Below are 24,526 nucleotides of genomic sequence, written 5' to 3'. Positions count from 1 at the left end.
TCTTTTGTTTTTTTGGTTGTTTTTGTGCCAATTGACGGATCAATGCTATTACTAGGTGTATTATCCGTAGAACCAACCATACTTATTCGACTTTGATCAGCTACACCAATATTTAATTGATTTTGTTCAGTCATCTATATAAAAAAAATTATTTCACAATAAATTCACACTAACTAGTAACAAAAATAAAAATCAAAAAGAAAAAAATGAAAGAAGTCAAGAACAAAGAAGAAAAATAAAAAAACAAACCGGACTAGTGTCGACTGATCGGCTGACCGCCGAACGCCGATCTGAAGTCGCTGGCCGCTCTGATTCTGAACTCGCCAGTTGGCTGCTGCTGGCGACTGCTGCGGCCAGGGGCGGACCCAGTAAGCCAGACGCGGGTGCTCGAGCACCCATTGATTTCCGAATTTTTTTGTATATATATATAGAAAATATGATACATATGTTATTATAATTTAAATGAGCACCCATAGAACAAAAGTAGTTGTGGGTGAGCTGGTTTAAACCTCTGCAATTAGAGGTGCGCGAAGCCACTGGCGAGTGTTCGAATCCCGCCAGTAGCATTTTTTTTTAAAAAAAAATTTCCAGCGAATTTTACACCTTTTTTTAAAAAAAAAAATCCTTTTTCTAATTAAGGGCTTATTTAACTCTTCTTTTTAAAAAAAAATTAATTCCAACGAATTTTACGACTTTTTTTTATTTTTATTTTTCTTTTTTCTAATTAAGGGCTTATTTAACTCCCAATTTTGTACTTGTTTTGACTTTTCCTATTCTTACTTGTTTTGACATTTCCTATTCTTAATTGAGTTAGTATACATTTACCGTTTGTGATTGCTAACAAGTTTATGTTAAAGGAAGTGAGCACCCACAACCTTTAAATTCTGGATCCGCCACTGGCTGCGGCTGCTGCTGCTACCTGCTAGGAAGTAGGAAGGATGAATAATGAACAACTTGAAAGTAACTAAGGAAAAGGAATAGCTGCAAAATGAATTAGGGATAGGGTTATTACTTTCTACTTTTCTATAAAGTATAAAAGACAAAAGTTAAAAATAATCACTTTTCAAATTCTTTTTTCTTTTTTTTTTAAAAAAGATTATTTAACATTAATAATTATTACTTAATATAATATAAATTATAATATAATATTTTGGTATAAATCGAAATACCAAAAACCAAAATAATACGTACCGAAAATCGAACCGAAATACCAAAAATTACATAAAAGTAAACTGAATACCGAAATATCGAAATCAAAATACTGAAAAAATTCAGTTCGGTTCGGTTTTTCGGTTTTTTGGTGTTTATGCCCACTCCTACATAATATCGGGATCTTGAACACGATAATCTTACATAAATATCATTAGGGGTACATACCTGATGAGAAAGACATCATCACAGATAAAAGCAGAAGCGTTAGTTGTAAATTGATTTCTACCTCCTTGCCCTAACTTTGTGTTACCATAACCGTCAGTGATGAAATTATTGTAAAGAATATGTGGTAAGCCTAATGGATGGAGGGAGGACCAATTTATAGAGGTTATGATTTAATTTGATACGTCCATCAAGTAACCAATGTACAAACGATATCTTTTCCTTATTAAATACTATTTATGATATTACTTGGGTTACAAGTAAACTTGGTCTATAAGGAAGAAATAATTAATATTACAAGTTGATCACAACCTAACTCCATTGAAAATCAACACTGAATCCACTGATATTATTCATATGATTAAGCATGACCATTTTACTCTATGATAGCCTTATTGATAGTGCAGATCATTAATACAGAAGTTGGATGCCTTAAAGATGATGCACATTTTGAAGGAACAAAATAGAATGGCGGATCGACTGACAAATGAACGAAATTTCGGCATACCAATTGTTTTGCTAGTTCCTCCGATGTATGCCTTACACGAATGATAAGCACATTATGGGAGCTACTTTTGCTAGAAAACTACCTCTAGAGCCGGGGTGTGGTCCAACTGACTACTACCTAAATATCGCAACACTTCTCAAATAGTAAATAAAAAATATTAAAATATATTTATTCACTTTTCATATTTTATATTATTATTATTATTATTATTAATGAGTATTGTTGATGAATTATTTTTATTTTTTATAACTAAATATAAATTGTATGTACAGTTTGATTTCATAATTTTAACTTTTTAATTTTAAAAAATACTATATCATTATTGTACCACATTATTAATATTTTTAAGTTTGATTTCGATATAATCAACATAATTTAAAAAAAACATTTGTAATTAATCACATAAAAAACATTTCAATTTAAATAAAATGGTTAAAGTTTCATTAATTAATAATTATTTTTATTTGATGCTAATTTAAAATAATATACATAAATTATATGCATAACTATACATTTCGATATTCATAATACACGGTATTTGATATTAGGAAAAATTACATGAATTGATACATTTTAATAAATAATTGATTTTAGTGATATTTTTTATTTATTATCATTTATAGTAATACTATGTTAAATCTGCAATATGTATTAAAAGTAAATCATGTATGCAATATATATGAATTATAATTGTTTTTTGAAATATATTGTTTGATAAAAATTAGACACTTGTATTATAAGTGTATCAAAATGTGTGATAAATATATTATCCACTTTTATTATATGTGATTAATAAATTATTCTTTATAATATGTATTAAACTTGTATTATAAATAAATTAAAAATAATCAAATAAAAAAATATTATTAAATGATAAATATTTTTTATTATCATATATTATGTAAGTTTCTCTTGATATTATTATGAATATCAAACCCAAATACACTTAAATACATAATATTTACCAAACACCATCATATTAATCGATATTAATATTTCAATTTCAATATTAATAATTCGATATTTACCGCGGTAAGAAGGCCTATTGGAAAGTATTTAGGGATTCCAGTTGGCGGCCGGGGCATATTGAAGGCGGTTTATTGACTAAAACGCGTGTTGTCCAACGCCTTCACAAACGTAACGTGTTTCTATTCTACTCTCTTTTGGCAACTGCAAATATATAAAACAGAGAAACCATCATCATATATAAAAACCTCCATTGATTTTCCTCTGTCTATACACGCAAAAAAAAATGGCAGAGAATAACACTATGGAATCTGTGAGGAAATGGGTTGTTGAACACAAACTTCGAACAGTTGGTAAATTATTTGTGGTTTTGAATCTTGATTGTTGATATGGTTTATCTTATGTGAATCAACTCTTTTGGTTTTTGGTTTTTGCTTTTTGTTGAAGGGTGTTTGTGGCTTAGTGGAATAGCGGGTTCAATTGCTTACAACTGGTCTCAACCCCATATGAAAACCAGTGTTAAGATCATTCATGCCAGGTAATTTCTTCTTTTTAATCCCCAATTTCTGTTTGATTACGGAAGGGATTAGTACTATAAATATAGGTTTTTATTTTTACGATCGGGTTTATGTGTTACCCGATTCATAGATTGGTTCTACTTGTAATCTATTCACCTCTGAGCTAGGGTTCCTTAGCAGGACCTAGTTATGTTAATTGTTGAATTTGCTTGCTGTATCTTTTACTCTCTGTTGAGTTCGGATTGTGGGTTAAACTAAAGTTGCTCGGACTTGGTAATCTAATTTTTAAGGTTTAGGGCTACTGGATATGAGAGCGTGAATTCGGGTATGGATACTTCTAAATTGCTCACACACGAATAGGCTTGGAAGTTTTTCAGATCTTCATATTCATAAGCAGTTTTTCAACTTTAGAGTTCAGGGTTTTTTTAGTGGAGAAGGGGGACTTGACAGGACATTTGATCCGCTTTTCCTTTCTTCACCCTCTGAATTCGGTTCAGAAAGGGAATTTACTCTTTTAGTTGTACAGAAATTATGCTGAGTATTTGGATTTAAAAGGCGGTGTCCATTTGGTTTAAGATGTCCAGAATTTCATAAACCAATCTTATTGGGAGACACTATCATAGATTCTCATAGGAGATTATCTTTAACCTTTTCCACAATTTTGTGAAAATCAATGTGTCTTGATCTGCAAACTAGCCGGGGGTAGCACACTGGTGTTTTGCTTCAAAACTGTTTTTCATCAGACAGCAAGAAAGATTATTTTTTTTCAATTTTTACAAAAAAAAAAAATGTCTTTCTTGGTTTTCAATTGGGGAAAACATTTCTGTTTCAGAAAATTCATTATTTTGGTTGCTACTCTTCACATTTTTGAAGCTGACACCAATATCTCCCATTCACTTTGACAAGATCACCACGGGGAGAAAGGGGTGTTGCTAATATAGTTCTCTGGATTTTGTCTATGCTTGGAACATTCTTCTAATTGAACATGCTCTTATTACAAGGTTCCATGAAAATACTTACCTGAATACTTCCTGTACATGCCGTGCCTATTTATTATATTATGTTGATATGGATGACCTCGTGTTAAAGTTTGAATGCCCTGACTGTTCCATTTCTCATAGTATGGTCTCCATTATCCTTGTGTTGTGTTCGAATGCCCTAGTTTGTTGTGAATTGTGATTGTTCTAGTTCATGTATTGATGCTCGTTCAATGAGTTTTATGGTTATAATTTTGAATACGAGAAACCTAGTAGGATACTAGGATATGCATGTGTTCCTAGTATTGAGAAAACATCCTACTTGGACAGGTCTTGAATGCTTTGTTTTTAAGATTCTTGCGATTTGTACATGTTGTTTTTTACTCTCTTATAAGAGTAGAGTCTGGTGCACTCTACAATATAATGCCTGTGGTCTTGAAAAAGGGACAGTTAACAAGAACTGCCTTACTATTTTTTGTTGTTTAATTGGAACATTTTTTAAGCTTTCGTCATGAGTAATTGATGTTTTTTTGTTGGTAATCAGGCTGCACGCACAAGCGCTCACACTTGCTGCATTAGCAGGGGCTGCAGTCGTCGAGTACTATGACCATAGCTCAGGAGCTAAAGCAGAACGTGTTGCCAAGTTCCTCCAACCGCAAGCCCATTCTCACAAGGAGTGAATGGCCAATTCAATGAATAAAAACCAAACTGATTAGGCACAGCTTTTTATGGAAGATTTTTACTATATCAAATCTTTAGTACTGCGTCTCCTCCTTAGGATATGTGATTATTGTGGGCATGTTGCTCCTTCCTTTTTCTCGAGGGCGAATGAACTTTGTGGCTATAGTTATAACTTTCTCGGCTAAAGCTAAAATTAGACATCATTGTCTATTCATTTTGATTTTTGTAATGATTCATATAAAGTTGCCCTTCTAGCAGTAACAAAATATTCAATTGAGCACGGATCTTAACAAAATTCAATGAACTTACAGTTCTTCATAAGCCCTCCACAAAATAGTCACGCTCCAAATCTAGCCAAACTCCACAAGTAATTTGTAAAAAAAGTACCAAATAGAGTAGAAACAAGACTTTATAACAAAAACAAGAAATACATGGTTAGACTTGGTCATAATACATTAGGGATCTAAACATTTTAAAAAGAATCTTTTAATCTTAACATAGACTATAGTAAAGAAAGCTAAGGTTAGCTTACACAGGTAGAAAGGTAGAGTTATTAAAAGCCATTAATTAATTAGTTGAGTCATTTTCACAGAAAGTAACAACTTTAGAACAATTCAAAGCAATTCCATGACTCATTCCTTTTTACAACCCACATATCGGATCTCTTATTACACCCATCGATCCATATTCCAAAACCAAAAAAACAAAAAATTTTAAAAATTGTCCAGCATGGGAGCTGAACATCTTGAGAAAACTAGTGTAAAAAAACACACGATGATTAGCAAGAAGGCTTTATCTTCTTCCATCGTTAATTACGTGCTTGGAGAGCAGCGACTCATCTGTTTATTCATCGGAATCATTGTTTCAGTTTCCGCTCTCAGTGTCATTAATCTCTCCCCGCGTACCATCAGCAGTGCTTCTGTGTCCGTTGATCATGTCTCATCAACTCCGATTCCTCGAAGAATAACGTATGAGTTGGTTGATCATGATCAATCTAACCGCAACATTAATGCAGGCATGTAAATAACATATTATTATTTCATATATTATGTAACGTGTTACCTTAGATTTATTAAATGTTTTTGTAGGTGGAAAGGTGCCGTTGGGATTGAAGAGGAAGAATTTGAGAGTATTGGTAACAGGTGGAGCAGGGTTTGTGGGGAGCCATTTGGTGGATAGGTTGATAGAGAGAGGGGATAGTGTGATTGTGGTTGATAATTTCTTTACTGGTCAGAAACAGAACTTGTTGCACCATCTCAATAACCCTAAGTTCGAGTTGGTTAGGCATGATGTGGTGGAGCCTATCTTGCTTGAAGTTGATCATATTTATCATTTGGCGTGCCCTGCTTCTCCTGTTCATTACAAGTATAATCCCGTCAAGACCATTATATCCTTTTACTACTAATAATAACTTGGAGAATTATTTATGTATATTTTGGAGAATTTATTTTTGGTAAGTTAATTTCCTTGACTTAAGTAGAAAGAGATTACAAAACAAATGTGATGGGAACATTGAACATGTTGGGGCTGGCAAAAAGAGTAGGAGCTAGATTTCTGATAACTAGCACAAGTGAAGTGTATGGTGATCCTTTGCAGCATCCTCAAGTTGAAACTTATTGGGGCAATGTTAACCCTATTGGTTAGTCAATTCCTTCATCCATATTTTATTATTCTTGTACTCCAGATTGTAATTACAGTTTGTTCACATGTCAATGGACCATGTAACTAAGTAATTCAAATTTTTTTAAAAAACTTTTTGGGTAGGGAAAATGGGAGATGGGAGAAGGGATTATGAGGTAAGAATTAAACTTTATTAACAAGATGAAAGGTCAGATAACCAATCAACTGAGCTATAAGATTCTCAAATCATTCTTTTCTCATCTTTGCTATCTTAATCAATTGGGCTGACAAGATGGTTAGAAAAAATAAGTAACCATAAATATGAATAATCCACATTAACTATATTCATTTCTCTGCTTGTTATTGTTCATGAGTTCTTGTTTTCTTGGAGTCTAAGCTTATTTTGACTTTTAACTTGTATTTTCACTTGACTCTTCATGTAACCGTGCATAGTCTTTACTATCCGTTTGTTAACCCATTTTTAATCCGTATTCAATATGGATGAGTCAAATATTTTATTTCGATCATTGTATTTAACCTATTTTCGATCCGTTCATATTCAATCCAATCCGCTCATTTGCCAATCCTATGACTTATCTAACGATAATACTAGACTTGGTTTGATGATTGAGCAGGTGTCCGAAGTTGTTATGATGAAGGAAAGAGAACAGCTGAGACTTTGGCCATGGATTACCATAGAGGACTTAACGTTGAGGTTTACTACTACTTCAACACTTCAATTTTTTAAGAGTGAAGTATCAAAAACACCTTTAAACTTGACGAAAATTATTAGTTTCATTCCCAAACTACTGACGATCTTAAAAACACCTATTTTCTTAAGTAACTAAATCTAAATACACCCGGATCTTGCAATAGTGAAATACACCCCTAAATTCTTGTCAAGGGGTGTTTTCAATACTTCTCTCATTTTTTATTGAAAACTCCATGCTCCTAAACGAGTTTGAGACCCATTTGCTATGTCATGTTGCATATCGGGAGTGTATCAGAGGTATATCTGAGTTTAGTTAGTTAAGTAGAGTGGTATTTTTAAGGCTGTCAATAGTTAATTTGCGCCAAGTTTAGGGATGCTTCTCATTTTTAAAAGCAAAGTTATACATTTTTATTTTCAAAATTAAAGTCAAATACCTTCCTTGCATATATATAATAGAATTAAAACTTCAAGGTTTAATTCAAATATGAGAAACTTATTATTTTAAGAACAAAATTCTTGTTTTTTTTCAGGTTAGAATTGCTAGAATTTTTAACACATATGGACCGCGTATGTGCATAGATGATGGTCGAGTTGTGAGCAATTTCGTTGCACAGGTATGTGTTAATACATTATTCCATATATAAATCAAAAACAAATTATTTTTTCAGACAAATGAACAAATTTTTCTGTCCATCTAAAATAAAATTTCCATTAATAAATCACGAAGGAGATCGATGAACACGACTAATATGTCATGTGGATTTGTTAATTTAGTGTGCTATATAAATTAGAAATATATATTTGCAGGCATTGAGAAAGCAACCATTAACTGTTTATGGAGATGGGAAGCAAACTCGAAGTTTCCAATATGTTTCTGATTTGGTAAATTATATTCCATATATTTCCTTGTCAAATTTGTGATGTTTTTTTTTTTTTTTTTTGAGGCCTCTAATGTTTTGATATTATAATTAATAAATAGGTAGAAGGATTGATGAGATTGATGGAAGGAAATCATGTAGGTCCTTTCAATCTTGGCAACCCTGGTGAATTTACCATGCTTGAACTAGCTAAGGTATTACTCCACTAATTAAATCTTTTGGATATGTGCTTCATCATTAATAAGTGTGTAAACATTAAACAATTACTGAGCCATGCTAAATAGACATGAAAATAATTTTGGGAAGTATGTGTCTACTAGTATTAGTTTACATATTGTGCCTAGGGTGTTACAGACAACCTAATTTAATTAATTACATAATTATATTCTTAATACATTTTTATATGTTGATCTAATTCTTTTTTCATTGCTAAGTATGTGTATACTCTTTTATAATCATGAGTCGTGGTGAGACTTGACTCAAGATTTCTGTCTGCTTTGGTACGTATCATAATAAGAAATGAACATATTAGGTCTAACATCAACCCCAACTATAAGCGCAAAAAGGTGAGACTTGTCAAGACCGGACCAAGTCCCCCATCCCACTACTACTAATATGAGACTCAGCACTTATGCACCTGTCAACTAAAGAGTGAGCAATATATAACATGTGTGTCTAACATTGAGTAAATCAAGAACTGAAATGAGTCTGACTCTGATATCATATTGACGTGTGTGGCATCTTAATCGACTAGAGATACCTTAATTTAATTGCTTAATTAAATTCTCCTCAATAAGTATTAGCCCTACAATACCAGGTTGAGATGGAGATGTATCATAATTTATTTGCAGGTAGTACAAGAAACAATAGATCCAAATGCAAAGATAGAATTTAAGCCAAACACAGAAGATGATCCCCACAAAAGGAAGCCAGACATTTCAAAAGCAAAACAACTTTTAGGATGGGAACCAACAGTCTCCCTTCGACAAGGATTACCTCGCATGGTTGATGACTTTCGACGACGTATATTTGGCGATGATAAGCTCGATTCTGGCTTATAGTAAATAGTACTACTATACTATTATACTCTTTCCATAATATGGTTATGGATGAAACAAAGATCATTAGTTGAAGATGAATACGTACAATTACTTATATAGGTTATATAGACTATACTTTTTTTTTCATTAATAATTATTTCGGAATAAAGTTCTCCGTTAAAAGAGGATAATTGAATTGTTTTCTGTGTACTAGAGGATATTTGATTTGGGAGGTGTGTTTCTGTGTATTAGTTAAATCAAGAACAATAGTTTTGAATGTCATTGATGAGAATATAGTGAGACTTTTATACGTTGCATTTCTTCATACTTGTGTAATTTTCTTTCATGAGACATGTTAGTGCTCAAGCTATGAAATGTTATGTATTTCATTCTGAATGTCATGAACTTAGATTTTCATTATATTCCTATTCTATGCATTTCATTGTTCTTACCAAGAAAACATGACAAACTATGAATTGCAATTTGTAAGAACGTTATGATTTTACGATAGGATGATGAAATATAAACCATGATTATGAACCCATGAGCTAATTATAAATATTTTGGAAGAACTATTGTTAACCAAGAAGGTGTGAGTTCTTAAGACAAACGCCTAAAACTACTAATATCTTATGTAATTGATTTTATTCTAAAGTCGGATTCTCCTCGCATTTCATTGAGTGGTCATTTTCCCTTCAAGTATTTCCTTATGTTATAGTATTACATATAAGTACTAGTATATCACATGTCCTTACATCCCTTTTTTACATAAAGTCACAATGCAGGTTCAATCACCAGAATGACAAGGCTACATGCTAAATGTTGCATACACAATTTTTGATGAACCCCACTTGATTCTTATGAACTAATAAATAAGCGAGCCCAAACTTAAACAGATTGAGTTTGAATTTGCCACCCCTGGCTACTTGTAAGGATATTTAAATTTAATCTTTTAAAGATAAGTCAGTAATACTAGTAACATACAATTGTAATCAAGAGTGAGGAGTTTTTGAGAAGATATAACATCTTTACTGGACACTCGTTATTACCAATTGTTTCAGCCTGAATATACGCAAAGATGAGTCAGCCTAACATCTCCTCATACTTACTTCACCTTTAGATCCGGCAGGGATACCTGTAAAACCCTTCAATCAACCAGGTCACTAATACCTAATTAATTAACTTATGGAGATGAATTAGCACAAAAAAACTGGCAGTTATAATTCTTCACATTATACATTTGGCACATAATGTTTGATAATTATTTTAGCACCACTAAACAATCAGTCTTATAAGTACGGCTAGTAAACTCGGGTTTTTCAAGGCAAATTTATTATTTCTAATGTAAACCAGTAGGCTGTGTACTCTTCATATGATTAACAACCTTGTAATTATAGACTAAAAAGGAAAAAAATATTTTACGAATATCAACACAGATTTGTCTTCCAAAGTCTGAGATGATGCAAAGAAATAGACGATACAAGGTGGTTCAAATTTTCTGCCGCAAGCTCAATATTTCTGATGGAACTCATTTTAACATCCACCGCAACTAATGAATTACACAAAGGTACAACACCATTCCAACAAGGAAAAGAAAATGAGAGGTAGAAAGAAAAATATCACAAGCAAGGAAAGTAAAATATTGCAGATCATAACGTTTCGAAAAAACTCCAAATAATGTTTTGTTTTCTTCTCCACCTGACGAAAATTGTTCCCAGCAACTGCCTGCCTTCCCACATCTGATACCGTCTTATGCTGCTTCACTACTTTATCCCTCTTCTTTCAGTAACTCACTATTTCGATTCACTTAGATGGGGCACGGTGGTACATCAAGTGTAATACCAGCCTGGATTTGACCCCAACCAATAAGACGCCAGTGCTTCTCAATTCTCCGACTTAGAGCAATTTTTTCGCCTTTGCTGGTACACACTGGGGACGTCAATTGCAGTTTCGCAAATACATTTTTAACAGCTACAACACGAGCCCCAGTTGACATAGACCCTATATTTAACATAAGGATTTCTCCCTTTGCCAACTTTGAAACTTTACCCTGCCTTTCTGTGTCCTTTGTCCTCACACCCAAAAGACGACGGAGCAAAAAGAAATTCACCTGCATTACAAAGGAGTAACGGTACATTCAATGAGGATATGCGAGCACATGGCCTTAGAAAATTAAATGGATCTAACAAGTGAGCCTATTTAGATATAAAACAACATATCCAACCCAGTATAGTCCCAAAAAGTGGGGTCTGGGTAGGGCCTACTTAACTATAAATTAGCTCAAAAACAATAGATTAAGAAAAGAAAATGGCAACTGTGTACAACAGATGACGGAGTATAAAACTTGTGCAACATTTTCATTACCTAAAAAACAGTTAATAGGAGATATCTAACAGTCACACTTAAACTGTCCTATTCTGGATTGTTTTGAACTAGTCATTTACCTCTAATTCGACGAAAACTTCAGGAAGCGACCCAACCTCCCCGAGAACTTGTCCCACCAATCGATCAGCACGTGTCAGTGTTGGATCCATGGTTGTTCCAACTCCAATAAGGCCTCCAGGCACGGCAAATTGTAGTTCATTTTGCTCGGCAAACAGTGACACGATTCTTGAATATATGGGGGTACATTTAATATTGCCACTTTCATCCTTGACAACAATACCTGGACGAACCTCGATCAATTGATTTACCTTCAACACACCCTGCACAAAAAATTGAACTGCTGACACCAAGTATGTAAATGCTGCTACAAGATTTTCTTAAATGTACATGTAAGAATAAACACCCCACTACGGTAAATGATAAAAACAAGAATGGACTTTCAGGTAAAATCACAAAGGTATCTGACCACGGAGATGTTGTAAGCATAGCGTGTTCGCTAGTTAAAAGGAAATAAGCAACATACCTTTAAAATACTGCCACCAGCAACGCCACCTCTAATCTCATCAACTTCAAAACCAGGTTTATTAACGTCAAATGACCGAATAACGATCATATTTGGTGGTGAAGTGAAATCCCTCACAGGAATCGGAATTCTTTTCACAATATATTCACAAACAACATCAATGTTATACTTCAGTTGAGCAGAGATTGGTACAACTGGGGCACCATCTGCTACAGTTCCCTGAACATGGTGTTGAAGTACAGTATCATTATTTAGCTTCATGGATCAAGCACCAAAACAGTGCAAGTCTAACCAATACCATATACCACTAACCTGAATAAATTTCTGAATAGCTTCATGCTGATTGATGGCAACATTTTCCTGAACAAGATCAACCTTATTTTGAAGAATTATTATGTGTTGGAGTCTCATAATTTCGACTGCAGCTAAATGTTCAGAAGTCTGAGGCTGGGGACAGCTCTCATTGGCAGCAATTAGAAGTAATGCTCCATCCATAATGGCTGCTCCATTAAGCATGGTAGCCATGAGAATATCATGACCCTGCAGCAAAAGAGACAGAATAAACACATATCCGTTGCTGGAACAAAAATCAATAGCTTATAGACAATTTTATCATACGACAAACCTAAAGAGCTAATGAAATAACAAACGTAGGGAAAAGTTTTATGCCCGGTAATATCAATCAACAACTTTCTCATCAAAAAAGAAAAAAATTTATGCTTGGAAACTTCCAGTGAAGAAAAACAGAAAGTAAATTACAGACAAAAAAGATGCAATATAAACTGCATGCAGAATAGATGCTCAGCCATCTTCAGCATAATTGCGTGAAAGCATCCAATGGTAAGTTAAAATGGAAAAAGTTGAAGAAAACAAAATGCAGCCAATGGTAATTTTGTTTTATTTTTGTTTTTGAAACTGTTTAACTTTGTATTCCCCAGCATTAAGGATATGCTGGCCACCTCCAAAAACATGGCTGCAAATAAACATAACAATAAGAAAAAGGTACTTGCAGTTCTCCTAGGAAATCTACTATCTTCACTTCATCATCTACAATTTGTTCTTTGCACCAAAAACGATAAGAGATACAATACAATTCCATTTAATTTAAAACATTCAAATAGATTCCTCTTCTATGAAAAGTGCCTTTTCAATGATATAAATGACATCTGCTTGCACCCTTACGCCTAAAGAATACAGTATCTAAACATAGACAAATGAGGAAAAACTGACAAATCACACAGGCTCACATACTGGAAAGTAAAACCATCAAATAGATGCAGAAGTTCTCAGTCAACGGAACAATATGATAAGCACCTAAAACTCGAAGGGTCCAAAATGTTTAGCTATAGCTAAGAAGATATTCCATGGTATATACTCACTTGTATACAGCAAAGGTTAGTCACCTTGTATATCAACTCCAAAATGCAAACAAGATTACACACTAGATAGATAGGCATATGTGAAATACTTACAGGACAATCAACAAAGGACACGTGTCTCAGCAGTTTCATCTTGCAGCTCTCAAAACCAGGGACATCACACATGGGGCTGTCTTCTTTTCCACTTCCATATGCCCTGAAAGGAATTTTGTTTAACTTACTATAAATCAGATGAAACAAAAGTACACTTTCTCTAAATTTCAAGAGCTTACTTATAGCACATGGGTCTAGGGCAGCGCTCTTCTTCACATTTGTAAATCTTGGCATTAGCATATCCAAGCTTGATGGTAATGTTACGCTCTAGCTCATTCTTAAAACGGACAGTCTGCAGAATTTAAGGGAAATAATGAATGGTTACTTTCAAGGATAATAGTGTAAAGCCACCTAAAGCAACATCTTCTCAGCTTTACAATTATTGTGAAATATTATTCTTATTCTAAGTACTATTTTTAGTTCTACAATTCATGAATAGACATAGTAATAGACCAATATTATGAAGCAGCCTGCACAAGGAAAAATAAATAGGAACAAAGACTTGATGGGATCATGTGTGAGCTTTTAGGGTGAGAGAGAGAGGCTCTCCATTCTTTCTAGAAACCAGTCCACCCATCAGCCTTTTATCTATTGGCTGACACTTCGAGTGCAATATTGATTAGTCCAATACCATTTCCATTAGGGATGGTGTACTAGAGAGGTTTGTAAGGAACTCTCCAACGAGAAAAGGCAATATCTCTCTTTACGTAGTAGACTGATTCTCATAACAGAGTTCTGGACTCATTGCCTACATACACTATGTCTCTGTTTCAATGCCGGGTTCCGTAATTGAAAGAATTGACGAACTGTACAGAGATCACTTATGGCAAGGTATCAAGGAGATTAGTCAAACAAAACATGAATAGAAGAAACAGGGAGGTTTGGGGATTCGAGATTTGAAGAGCCACAACAAGAGTCAAGAGTCCAAATAATTTGTTGTTTTTCGAGAAGGTAACATGCATGTATATTTGAATAAAAACAGAACATTGGTTGAACTGGGAACCATAACTAAAAATGTGCAGAATAGAACAATGTTATAAATCCTAGGTGGAACCTAAAACATCTAGAACTGTAACACTATCTTCTGTATAGAACTGATTACACCAAAAACAAAACAAAAAAAGCAAAATACAATTCAACTTGATCTTTTGCAGCAAGCTGCCTCTGTCCTCAAAACATCAGGAATTCCTTCCTTTCCAGATTGTCCACCATATGCATGTTTGGGACAGTTCTCCATCTATCTCTGTCCCTTGTTTGGGCTCTTGCTTCATCCCAACGTAAAAGAACTTCAATAATCCTGTCACGCAATATCTAGGAATGCATCTTAGATCGATAAAGACATTCCATAGTTGATTTGTTATATTGCAATGTAGGAATAGATGGCTAAGTATTTGTGCTTCATAATAGCCTCCTTCGTTTAGTAACCAACAGGCTACTCTATGGAATCTTAAATTTTTTCATGTATGCTTCCATGGCCAATTAGCAATAGTTAGATAGAATTTTGTATGCTACATTCACCATATAAACACCACTTCTGTGACCTTGCCACCACAATTTGTCGCTTTCATTCTGTAGTCCTTTAAATTTTTCCAACTGCTTGTAAAATTAGCCACTCTGGTCACCTCCCAACCATTTAGCATTCTACTAAATACTATATCCCAATCTTAAGAAGTTCGTAATTCTGCTGATGTTGCACTAGACAGAAGATATCAGGGAAAAGTGCCTCAAAAAACTCACCCCCTAGACAATTATTTTTCAGAATAGTATATTGTGTCCATTGATACTTCAATTGATGTTTGGTTCTTCATATCAGACCAGCGTGTACTCATGGATCTCCATAAACTGAACCCATAGGCTGCATTAACTTCCTTTGACATCTACTTGTCTTACTCTCAACATTTTGCTTTAATCACACTCATAATATTTGAGGTTCTTGAGAATACCTCATTTACCATTTTATCTTGAGTGTCTGGTTTTGCACCTTCAGATTCCAAATTCCTAGTCCACCATGAGGTTTACCAACTATCAGAGATTTTTGTTTGACCAAATGAAAACCTCTTTTTCTCTTTGTTTCCTTTCCTTTGAACAATCCCTACTGGAATGGGAAATAAGGACATTATCTAGACAACTTGTTTTCATACTTCTCACCAACATTGTTCCAACAGCCTTGGACTAAGATTTTGCACCCAATGGCGTGCCTAAATAAACAGTAGGTAAATTACCTATTGTTCCTCCCATAAGCAGTGTAAATACCCCCATGTCATTTACTTCATTGATAGGGATAAGATGGCTCCTCCTCCAATTGATGTGCACACATGATCTGACATGCCTTCAAGTAAGACCAGAATAACTTTTAAGAACCTCAGTAGTTGTTCTTTTGCATCACAAAAGATTAAAGAGTCATCAACAAATTGGAGATCGTAACCTCCAAGCAGCTACAGCCATTCTTGGCCACCTTAAAACCCTTGATCTATCCATTTAATTTTCTTGTCTTAACCATGTAGGTGAGCCCTTCCGTAGCTAATATGAACAAAAAGGAAGACAGAGGTTTCCAGTCTCAAAACCTCTATGAGCAAGGACAAATCATTTTGGGAGATCCATTTATGGTAGTGGAGAACCTGACAGTAAAAATGCAATGTCTGTCCACTTGATCCATTTCTACCGAAACCCTATTATTTGCCATATTTTTTAGTAGGGAACTCCAATAAAATGGTCATAGGCCATGTTAATATCTAATTTACATAAATTTCCTGGTTCTTGCTTGAAACTAGAGTCCACAGCTTCATTAGTTATCAAAACAACATCCATTACTTGTCTCCTTTTGGTAAAAGCCATTGTTGGGAGTCCACTATCTTAGCCATCACCCTCTTTAGTCTTTCCATCAACACCTTTGAAATCACCTTGTATATACAGCCAATCAAACTAACAGGCGTAAAATCTCCCAACTCCTTTGCTCTTGTCTTCTTAGGAATGAGTGCTACAAATGGATTACGAGGTTCAGTTGTGAGGAATTTTATTGTCTCTAAGTTTGGCATGTTGAACCATTGAGTCACAAAATCTACTCAACCTCCTCTGCGGTTGAGTATCTAAAAGCATATTACAGACTTATGGGAAGTATTCTTGGTAAATTCACAGGTAGCAATTCACAATGGGCAAAATTAAATTCTTCCATGTTTCATGACTTGGCCATTCACCCCTAAATAATCTCTTCTTATCAGCTCTTCTAATCAATTGACTACTATAGCTAAATATTGAAAACTTGACATTTTCCTCCATTTGTTGCAAATGCTTAACTTCCTACCTCAACCCAAACATACCAATTTCCATGGAAAGGCTTCTTCAAAGGTAAATTCACGGTGAAGAGCTTCTACTCTTTGCTCGCTAACCCGATCACCAACCCATAATAGCCCTGAAAATCCAATTGGAAGATCATGGCACCGCACAAGGTTGAATGATTCTCTTAGTTAGTTCATATGTGAAATATAGGAAAAGAATATTATTGAATTGTTGTCTCTATAATATTAGAGAGACCCTATTTATAGATACTACAATAGACTCCTTTTCCAACTAGCACACTATATACTTTTCTTATTCCTATTACTATTCCTATTCGGCTATTCCTATTCTAAGTAAGATTGTATATACATATTACTATTCTAACACCGCAAGTTCAATGAATAGCTATAGACCCTTGCCTATTTGGTGGGTCATTTGGAAGTAAAGGAACTATAGGTTTCTGAGAAAGAAGAAGATTTTGTACCATCATGAAGAACAATCCTATATTCTTGCTTAGCCATTGGTGCAACATGACTCCATTAGATGTATATGATGCATTGTGCATTATTGACTTTATTAGAGTCGGAGCCAAAAGGGCCACTTTTTTCTTTCAAAATGCATAAAGGGTCATTGATTTTTTTAACCAAATCGGACATCTCGCTGTTGGGCATGCTTGACTTTAACGCTGAAAATTACATCTTTCTCATTGCTGGGGCAGGATTTAGTTGGAAATTTTTTTTTACTTAATATCGCTGCATGGGCAGAGATTTTTAAATTTAAAAAAATTGGTTGAGTCACTGTATGGTCAGCGTTGCTGTCCAATTTTTTTATTTTTTTTAAAAAAAGACACTGCAGGGGCAACGATTTTAGTTTTCTTTTTTTTTTTTTTATGACAAGGGAAATCCGCGTGCACACAGGGTAAAAACCCCGCTCCTAAAATTTGTTGTTTTTCTTTAAAAAATTGGCATGCTTTCACGTGAACTGAAAGTTAGCATGTATCATGAAACCAAACCTTAAATATCACATGTATTGATTTATAAAATGAAGAGTTCACATGTTTAACATAATTTCCTTATTTATATAGACATTCTTCATTGTTTACTGTTCAAGTACCTCACTACAAACTTTTCTTATACTAATTTTCTTTTTGTCGATTAAATTTTAATTTTTCTAGAGAAGCCTTTACTTTGTGAGGTAAAGTTTGATTTATTTTATTTTAAAATTTAAGAATTAGATATTAATTATTATTGTACCAGTGTTCCCTTGGGCTCTTTAAAAATAATCAATAATTTTTTTCATCTATTGCGAGAGGCCATGGCATTTTACTTTGAAATAATGCGACAACTAAGTTACTTCTTTCGACAAAACGATCAACAAGATCTTTGAACGTCATGCGAACTATGGCAGTCACAAGAAGCCCGGAAACTTTTTTCACAATACAATAATAATTAATAGCTAATTCTTAAATTTCAAAATAAAATAAATCAAAATATACCTACAAATTGAAGACTTCAAAAATTAGTATGAGAGAAGTTTGAAGTTAGGTACTTGAACAATGAACAATGTTGAATATAAATAAGGAAATTAAGTTCAACACGTGAACTCTTCTTTTTGTAAATCAATACATGTGATGTTTAAGTTTTGTTTTTATGATACATGTGAAATTTCCTTTCATGTGAAAGCATGCCAAAAAAAAATTAAAAAATATTTAAGGAAGCAGCGATTTAAAAATGAAACATAAATAAACTAAACGCGCTGCCCCAGCAACGATTTTTTTTTTTTAAAAAAAAGGTAAAATCGCTGCCCCTACTCGAGAAAGATGTTGACGCCTCTCACGGCTTTAAATAAGTAAGGATCTCGCTGGGCAGCGAGGTGTCCAATTTGGTTAAATAAATCAATGGCCCTTGATTCATTTTGAAAGAAAAAAGTGGACATTTAGGCTCCGGACTCGACTTTATTAGCTCTTGCACGATTTGTAATGACAGCATTTTTTTTGGCTGTAACTCTTTAGGGTGATGCTACTTCTATAAATAAAAGTTACACTTTACCCAACAACAAAATATAACTAAAGACTTGATAATCACCCAGTGTTATCAAAGGCGCGCTTTAAGCGCGCTTAAGCCCTGAAGTGAGGCTCAAAACGTGTTGAGCACTACACCTCGCTTTATGTGCGTTTCAGCGTCATCATCAAGGTTCTAAGGCAAATATTTCCTTGCCAATGAGCCTCGTATGAAGAAGTGACACTAAATAATTGATATTTCACTTTATCATAATTTCTTTTCAATTTCTTTGGACATATATTTGTCATTCATGTTTACAGTTATTAGTCTTTGATTAAACATATATATTTGTATTCTTTTCTCCCTTTGCGCTTTTTTTCATCAAAGCCCACGCTTTATTTGCGCTTAAAGCCCTCATGGACCTTAGAGTTTTTTTGCGCTTTTCGCCTTTGATAACACTGTGATCACCATGCCGAAGCAATCATTAAGAGGTACCTAATTACAAACATTAATATCATCAAGGACCTCAAAAGTTGATAACTCTAGCGGAACTTCTAGTATAGGCTCCATCTCATGTAGCAACTTAAGCTATATGGTATACTTCACCATGCTATCTAAGGGAAACACTGCAAGGAGTTTATTGTTTTTCACCATAAGAGAACAAAAAGAAAATGAGGAACTCTGGGAAAGAAGCTTCTTTCAAAAAACTGACCAACTACACAATTGTAGAAATGAAACACTAATAGTTGGTGTCAATGTATGGTTATACTCATAATGGATTATCTACAATAAAGGTGCAATACGAAACTGTGGTGATATTTTAGTAAGATCAGCGTATGATTTTTAACAAAGTAAGAGAAAGTAGATTAAAAGAAGCACTGACATCCAACAAGAATCTTATGAACTAAAAGAACAAACCTTGTACACTTCAATTAAATGCCATTATAAGCCTGAAATAACAATGTACCTGCACACCAGATATAGCTTTTACAACTGTTGACTTTCCATGAGCCACATGGCCAATGGTACCTGGCAAATGAAACTAAATTAAGCACCATCTCTAGTAACTTGTAAAAAGCTTGACCAGAAAAAAAAAAGTTAGAGAGACAAAAATCAGAAAATTTCACTCCAATATACAGAATGCAGAAGAAGAACAAAGAAGCTTAAGGTTAAACAGACAGTTTACCAATGTTGATCGTAGCCTGACGAGATATCACTTCGGGAGAAAGTGGATGCAGCTGTGTTACATCCAACTTGCTCAGGTCCTGCTCCATTAGTCCTTTTCGAGACATTTTGGCTGCTCTTCGATAATTTAGAGGTCAGCAATTCGTGAGTCTGTAATTTGGAACAGAAGAAAGGGAACGTCATCAACAAAATTGCAGGTGATTTTCAAGAGATAACCAAGCAGTCTAATAATAAACACAAGGTATAGAATCACAAATAAGAGAATTTCATTACGAATTATCGTTTTGCTAGACTGAGAAGAATATTGTTCCTTCTTATTCCTCATTTTAGTCACTTATAGAAAGGTTTGTTTCTATATTTTACGGTAGAAATAGTAGAGCCGAAGGAGTGCGGGATGTTATGGGAGGATATCTATATGCAAAATATGATGGAAAAATGGCCCTGAAGCTGAAACCAAGATCCATACAAAAGTAGCATGCCTTAATTGGATAGCTGTCAGGGGAGCTTCGTAGAGCTGGTATTGCATTGCGCAATACATATTTTATAACTATGACAGAAAGTGCACACCACGTATTTTGCACTACCCAGTAATAAAGTTTGTATGGGTTATGTGCTTGTTTAGAGTCACTTGGGCAATGTCCTGCCACCTCAAAGAGGCTTATGCAGGCTATAGCTAATCATTCATGCCTGCATAAATAGGACCATTCGTAAGCAGACAAAATAGTGTTGACAGTTCTCACATATCTTTAGATCTTTTTGAGAGATAGATGATTTCCCCAGTGTTTTGGGAAGCGAGAAGCGGAAAAAAGCGACGAGGGCTTGCTTCACAGAAGCGAGAAGCGTGAAGCGAAGCGCACGCTTTTTTTTAAAAAAAGCGACATTTAGTATAAAAATAAAAAAATATTAAATAACTAAATAGAGGTAATATAGTCTTAGATTGAAAGAAATTACATAGGTAAAAATACTCATAAGTCAAAACATATAAAGCAAAAAATCAAAAACATATTTAAATCACAAAGATTCAAACTCCTATTCTTCAACAAGGCTGCTAGAATGATCAAAAAAAAAAAGGAAAAGAATTGAAAAAAAAAAAACAGAGGAGGCAGCAGTCAGTAATTAGAAACAGAGCAGGCAGCAGAGATGAAGAAAAGAAGAGAAGAAGAAGAAAAAACTAGAGTACTCGAAACTCAGAGAGATGAAGAGATGAAGCATAGGCGAAGATTGTATATTCCAGGAGAAAAGAAACTCATAGAGATGAACTAATAAACATTAGCTAAAAAAGAGATGAACAAAAAGTTACCTGCAGTCGCGGTCGAGGTTGAAGAGAGAGGCAGCCTCAGTCGAGATCGTCAGGAGAGAAAGAAGGGAAGAAGTATTGTGGAAGAAGAGTCGTGAGGAGAGAAAGAAGGGAAAGAGTCGTGAAAGAAGAGTCGTGAGGAGAGAGAAGGTTATATTTCAGATTATTTTTAAAAAAAAAACCTAATTTTTTTTAGAAAAACACTAATTGTCGCTTTTTTTTATAAAAAGCGCGCTTTATTGCGCTTTTGCCTTAGGGTTGCTTCTCGCTTCTTCATCTGAAGCGAGAGCTTTTTTCAGATCGCCTCGCCTCAAGATAAAAAAGCGCACAAGGGTCGCCTCGCTTTGAAGCGCGCTTTTCTGCGCTTTTCACAACACTGGATTTCCCAATCTTTTTGCTTGGTTGTTAACTGAATAGTGTAGATAATTCTCATATATTTTTGGATCTTCTAAGCTCCTTAAATTTTAGTTGGAGATATGTGATTTTGTGCAAGAGCTAACTCCCTTTTTTTTTTCATGACAAGGAAAACCGCAACCGATACCCTTTGGGTGCGTGCAGGGTAAACCCCACTCCTATGCAGTAGCTCGCGAACCACATAGAAGAGGTAAACCGCACTAGGCAAACCCGGTGCAGCGAGCCCGACCCAGAAGGCAAATCCTTGCTTTTGCTGGCAAGGGGTTTCAAACTTGAGACCTCCGACATGGTAGTCCCAAGCCCAAACCACTGGGCCACTCCGAAGGGTGAGCTAACTCCTCTTTTTTCAACATTTGCGTCTTCTGGATGCTTACTGAATCAAACCCTACTTACCTAATCCAAATATGTGTGTATGTATATATATACAGCAGAAACTTCTTTCAAAAGTAGTAGAAGATAGAACCTTATCGACTAAACAGTAATTAAACGAACACATTCCAATTGGAGAGGAATTAATCATATTTTCCAATATATCAAATCAGTAATACGATGTATTTTAAGAGTTGATAGAGCTTGTTATAAATTTGCCAAACATGTCCAATCGATCAGAGACAGCATGGCAGTGCAACAAACAAAAATGCTAGAAACTACATTGTTGCAACATATATTAGGGGAAATTTCTATTTTCTTTCAGTCCAAATAAGAGAACAAAACAACCACTCAAAATGAGAATTACTTAAAGGTACTAGAAAATTCCCCCTCCTACATTTACGCTCTCATTTTGTTTGTGCCTCCACTCGGAATAAAAGTAGTCAATAGGTGCAAACAAGCATGGCAATTCACAAAGATGAGCCCCTACTAGACAGCATGTGGTGGATAAGGTGGGCATCCCAAGCAACTCTACCTCCTTTCCATCATCCGATGCAATATTTTAAACAAGAGCACAAACTATTTGCAATTGTGAAGACGAAACACTATGTTTGAAATAGAAATGCAATATCATCACGAGATCAAAGCAAGGACTACCATTGATGATTCATCTATTAGAGCTTCTTTGCTACCTAATTTACATCCGGAAAAAGATGGTGGAAATCCGTACTCTTTCCAGTTAGATAGCCAGCCAGAACAAAGAACTGACAAACAAACTTAATAGATTTCAATAAGCAAGAGAGCATAACTTCAGATTAAAACACTCACAAAACCCTAATCGCAAAAATATTATCTCCAAATACTTTATCTTTACACAAACTAATCCTATTAGAGTTCCATAATCAAATGAAAACTAGAATACATTTATAACAGCAAATGAATAAGAAAAATCACAGTGAAATTAAGACAACAAATAAAAATCGATTGGAAATTAAATCTTTGTAGGAAATGACAAGCTCAGCGGCAACGCCGCCATCGGAGAAACGACGGTGGACTCACCGGAGTAGAGTGGAAATGGTGCGGACAGCCGTCGGATTGCAAATGAGAGAGAGAATGAGGTGTAATTTTGGCTGATAATATTTACTTTGATACCACCAATTTCTTACAAATTAAATTACAAAAAGATCCATTACTTTCTAATATATCATAGTTTGAAAAAACAAATAATATCAAATGACTTTGGGGAACTTTTACTTTGAAGAAAGTGTGTTATATGGATTTTTGCTTATTTGGTAAAATGTATTGAGTTATTTTTGGATTGTAGAATCGGTTTTATCATGTGAGAAGAAATTGTGATATGAAATTATATGAGATTAAGTTAAAGTTTTGTCGAAACATGCAACTTAAATTCTAAGTTATACTAGTATATATGCGTGCACGATGTACGGGCAGGGGCAGATCTAGCTTTATGGGTGGATGTGTCACGACATCTAGTGGCCTTGGTTAAAACTCTGTATATATGTGTGTCACAAGGAAAACAAATTTAGTATATATTACATTTGTCACTCAGTAAACAATACGTTGAATGGTGCAACTAGCAGGCATTGTAACTTTCAATGTGAGCAACAAGGGTTCGAATCTCTTAGAATTTATATCCTTGTTATAAATATATGTAACACATTCTCTTGATATTCAACATACTATTTATAAATATATGTAACATATGCTCTTGATATTCAACGAGCTGTTATCAAAACTCTCTCAAATTATACCGCAATGGACTTGAATCCTCTTAAAGAGAGCAAATTATTCGCGTCTCATCCTATATATTTGTTTATTCATTTTATGTAACGACCTGTTTAGTCGTTTTGAGCAGTAGAGTTTATTCTGGTAATAACTGTCAGGGTCGACGGATCCCACGACGGACCGTCATGGGCACGACGGATCGTCGATGGGGTCTCGTTCCAAAACACTTAGATTCTGAAAATTTGGGTACTGAGATCGACTCTCTGAACTTCACGACGGAATGGCAGGACGGACCGTCGTTGGCACGACGGACCGTCACAGATCTTTCCACAGAATTGACTCTCTGAACTTTGTGACGGACATGCAGTACGGACCGTCACAGTCGTGACGGACCGTCACAGACTGCGTAACCTTGACTGGGTCGGAATTCTGCTTAAGTTTTTAAAGGGGCGTTTTGGACTATTCATGCTTATAATTATAAAGTTAGTGGGTTAATGTTAATAATTCAAAAACTTGGGGGTTAAAGGAGATAACCTTGAAATAAATAGTGGGTTATTTTTATCATCTTTTATACTTAATTATATG

The 24,526-nt window shown here is 34.7% G+C and overlaps 3 protein-coding genes across 4 annotated transcripts; 2 read left to right on the top strand and 1 right to left on the bottom strand.

Annotated features, from left to right (window-relative positions):
- Positions 1 to 2,967: 2,967 nt before the first annotated feature.
- On the top strand, positions 2,968 to 5,301 carry LOC107011133. The gene is made up of 3 exons (XM_015210504.2): positions 2,968 to 3,201; positions 3,296 to 3,386; positions 4,888 to 5,301. Exons 1-3 carry the CDS (start codon positions 3,135 to 3,137, stop codon positions 5,021 to 5,023), a joined length of 294 nt encoding a protein of 97 aa, XP_015065990.1. The 5' UTR covers positions 2,968 to 3,134; the 3' UTR covers positions 5,024 to 5,301.
- Positions 5,302 to 5,437: 136 nt separating this feature from the next.
- LOC107015876 (UDP-glucuronic acid decarboxylase 4-like) lies at positions 5,438 to 9,584 on the top strand. Its single transcript, XM_015216300.2, has 8 exons — positions 5,438 to 6,039; positions 6,113 to 6,411; positions 6,516 to 6,663; positions 7,280 to 7,359; positions 7,887 to 7,970; positions 8,164 to 8,238; positions 8,336 to 8,428; positions 9,086 to 9,584. Exons 1-8 carry the CDS (start codon positions 5,754 to 5,756, stop codon positions 9,293 to 9,295), a joined length of 1,275 nt encoding a protein of 424 aa, XP_015071786.1. The 5' UTR covers positions 5,438 to 5,753; the 3' UTR covers positions 9,296 to 9,584.
- A 1,089-nt stretch (positions 9,585 to 10,673) lies between these two features.
- Positions 10,674 to 23,408, bottom strand: LOC107008037 (eukaryotic translation initiation factor 2 subunit gamma-like). 2 transcript variants are annotated; one of them, XM_015206926.2, is made up of 9 exons: positions 23,255 to 23,408; positions 20,117 to 20,265; positions 19,898 to 19,959; positions 13,834 to 13,946; positions 13,655 to 13,757; positions 12,495 to 12,722; positions 12,183 to 12,401; positions 11,719 to 11,979; positions 10,674 to 11,384 (listed from the first exon to the last, which is right to left on the bottom strand). In XM_015206926.2, the coding sequence occupies exons 2-9, from the start codon at positions 20,220 to 20,222 to the stop codon at positions 11,082 to 11,084; spliced, it is 1,395 nt and encodes a 464-aa protein (XP_015062412.1). In that variant the 5' UTR covers positions 20,223 to 20,265; positions 23,255 to 23,408; the 3' UTR covers positions 10,674 to 11,081. The 2 variants fall into 2 exon arrangements, with proteins under 2 accessions (XP_015062412.1, XP_027768587.1); XM_027912786.1 differs by lacking the exon at positions 23,255 to 23,408 and adding an exon at positions 21,416 to 21,561.
- Between the last annotated feature and the right edge of the window lie 1,118 nt (positions 23,409 to 24,526).

The sequence above is a fragment of the Solanum pennellii genome, chromosome 1 (assembly GCF_001406875.1).
Source record: "Solanum pennellii chromosome 1, SPENNV200".
In the NCBI taxonomy this organism is placed as follows: Eukaryota; Viridiplantae; Streptophyta; class Magnoliopsida; order Solanales; family Solanaceae; genus Solanum; species Solanum pennellii.
The sequence above is the reverse complement of the archived record's forward strand: the minus strand, read 5'-3'. Positions and strand labels throughout refer to the sequence as shown.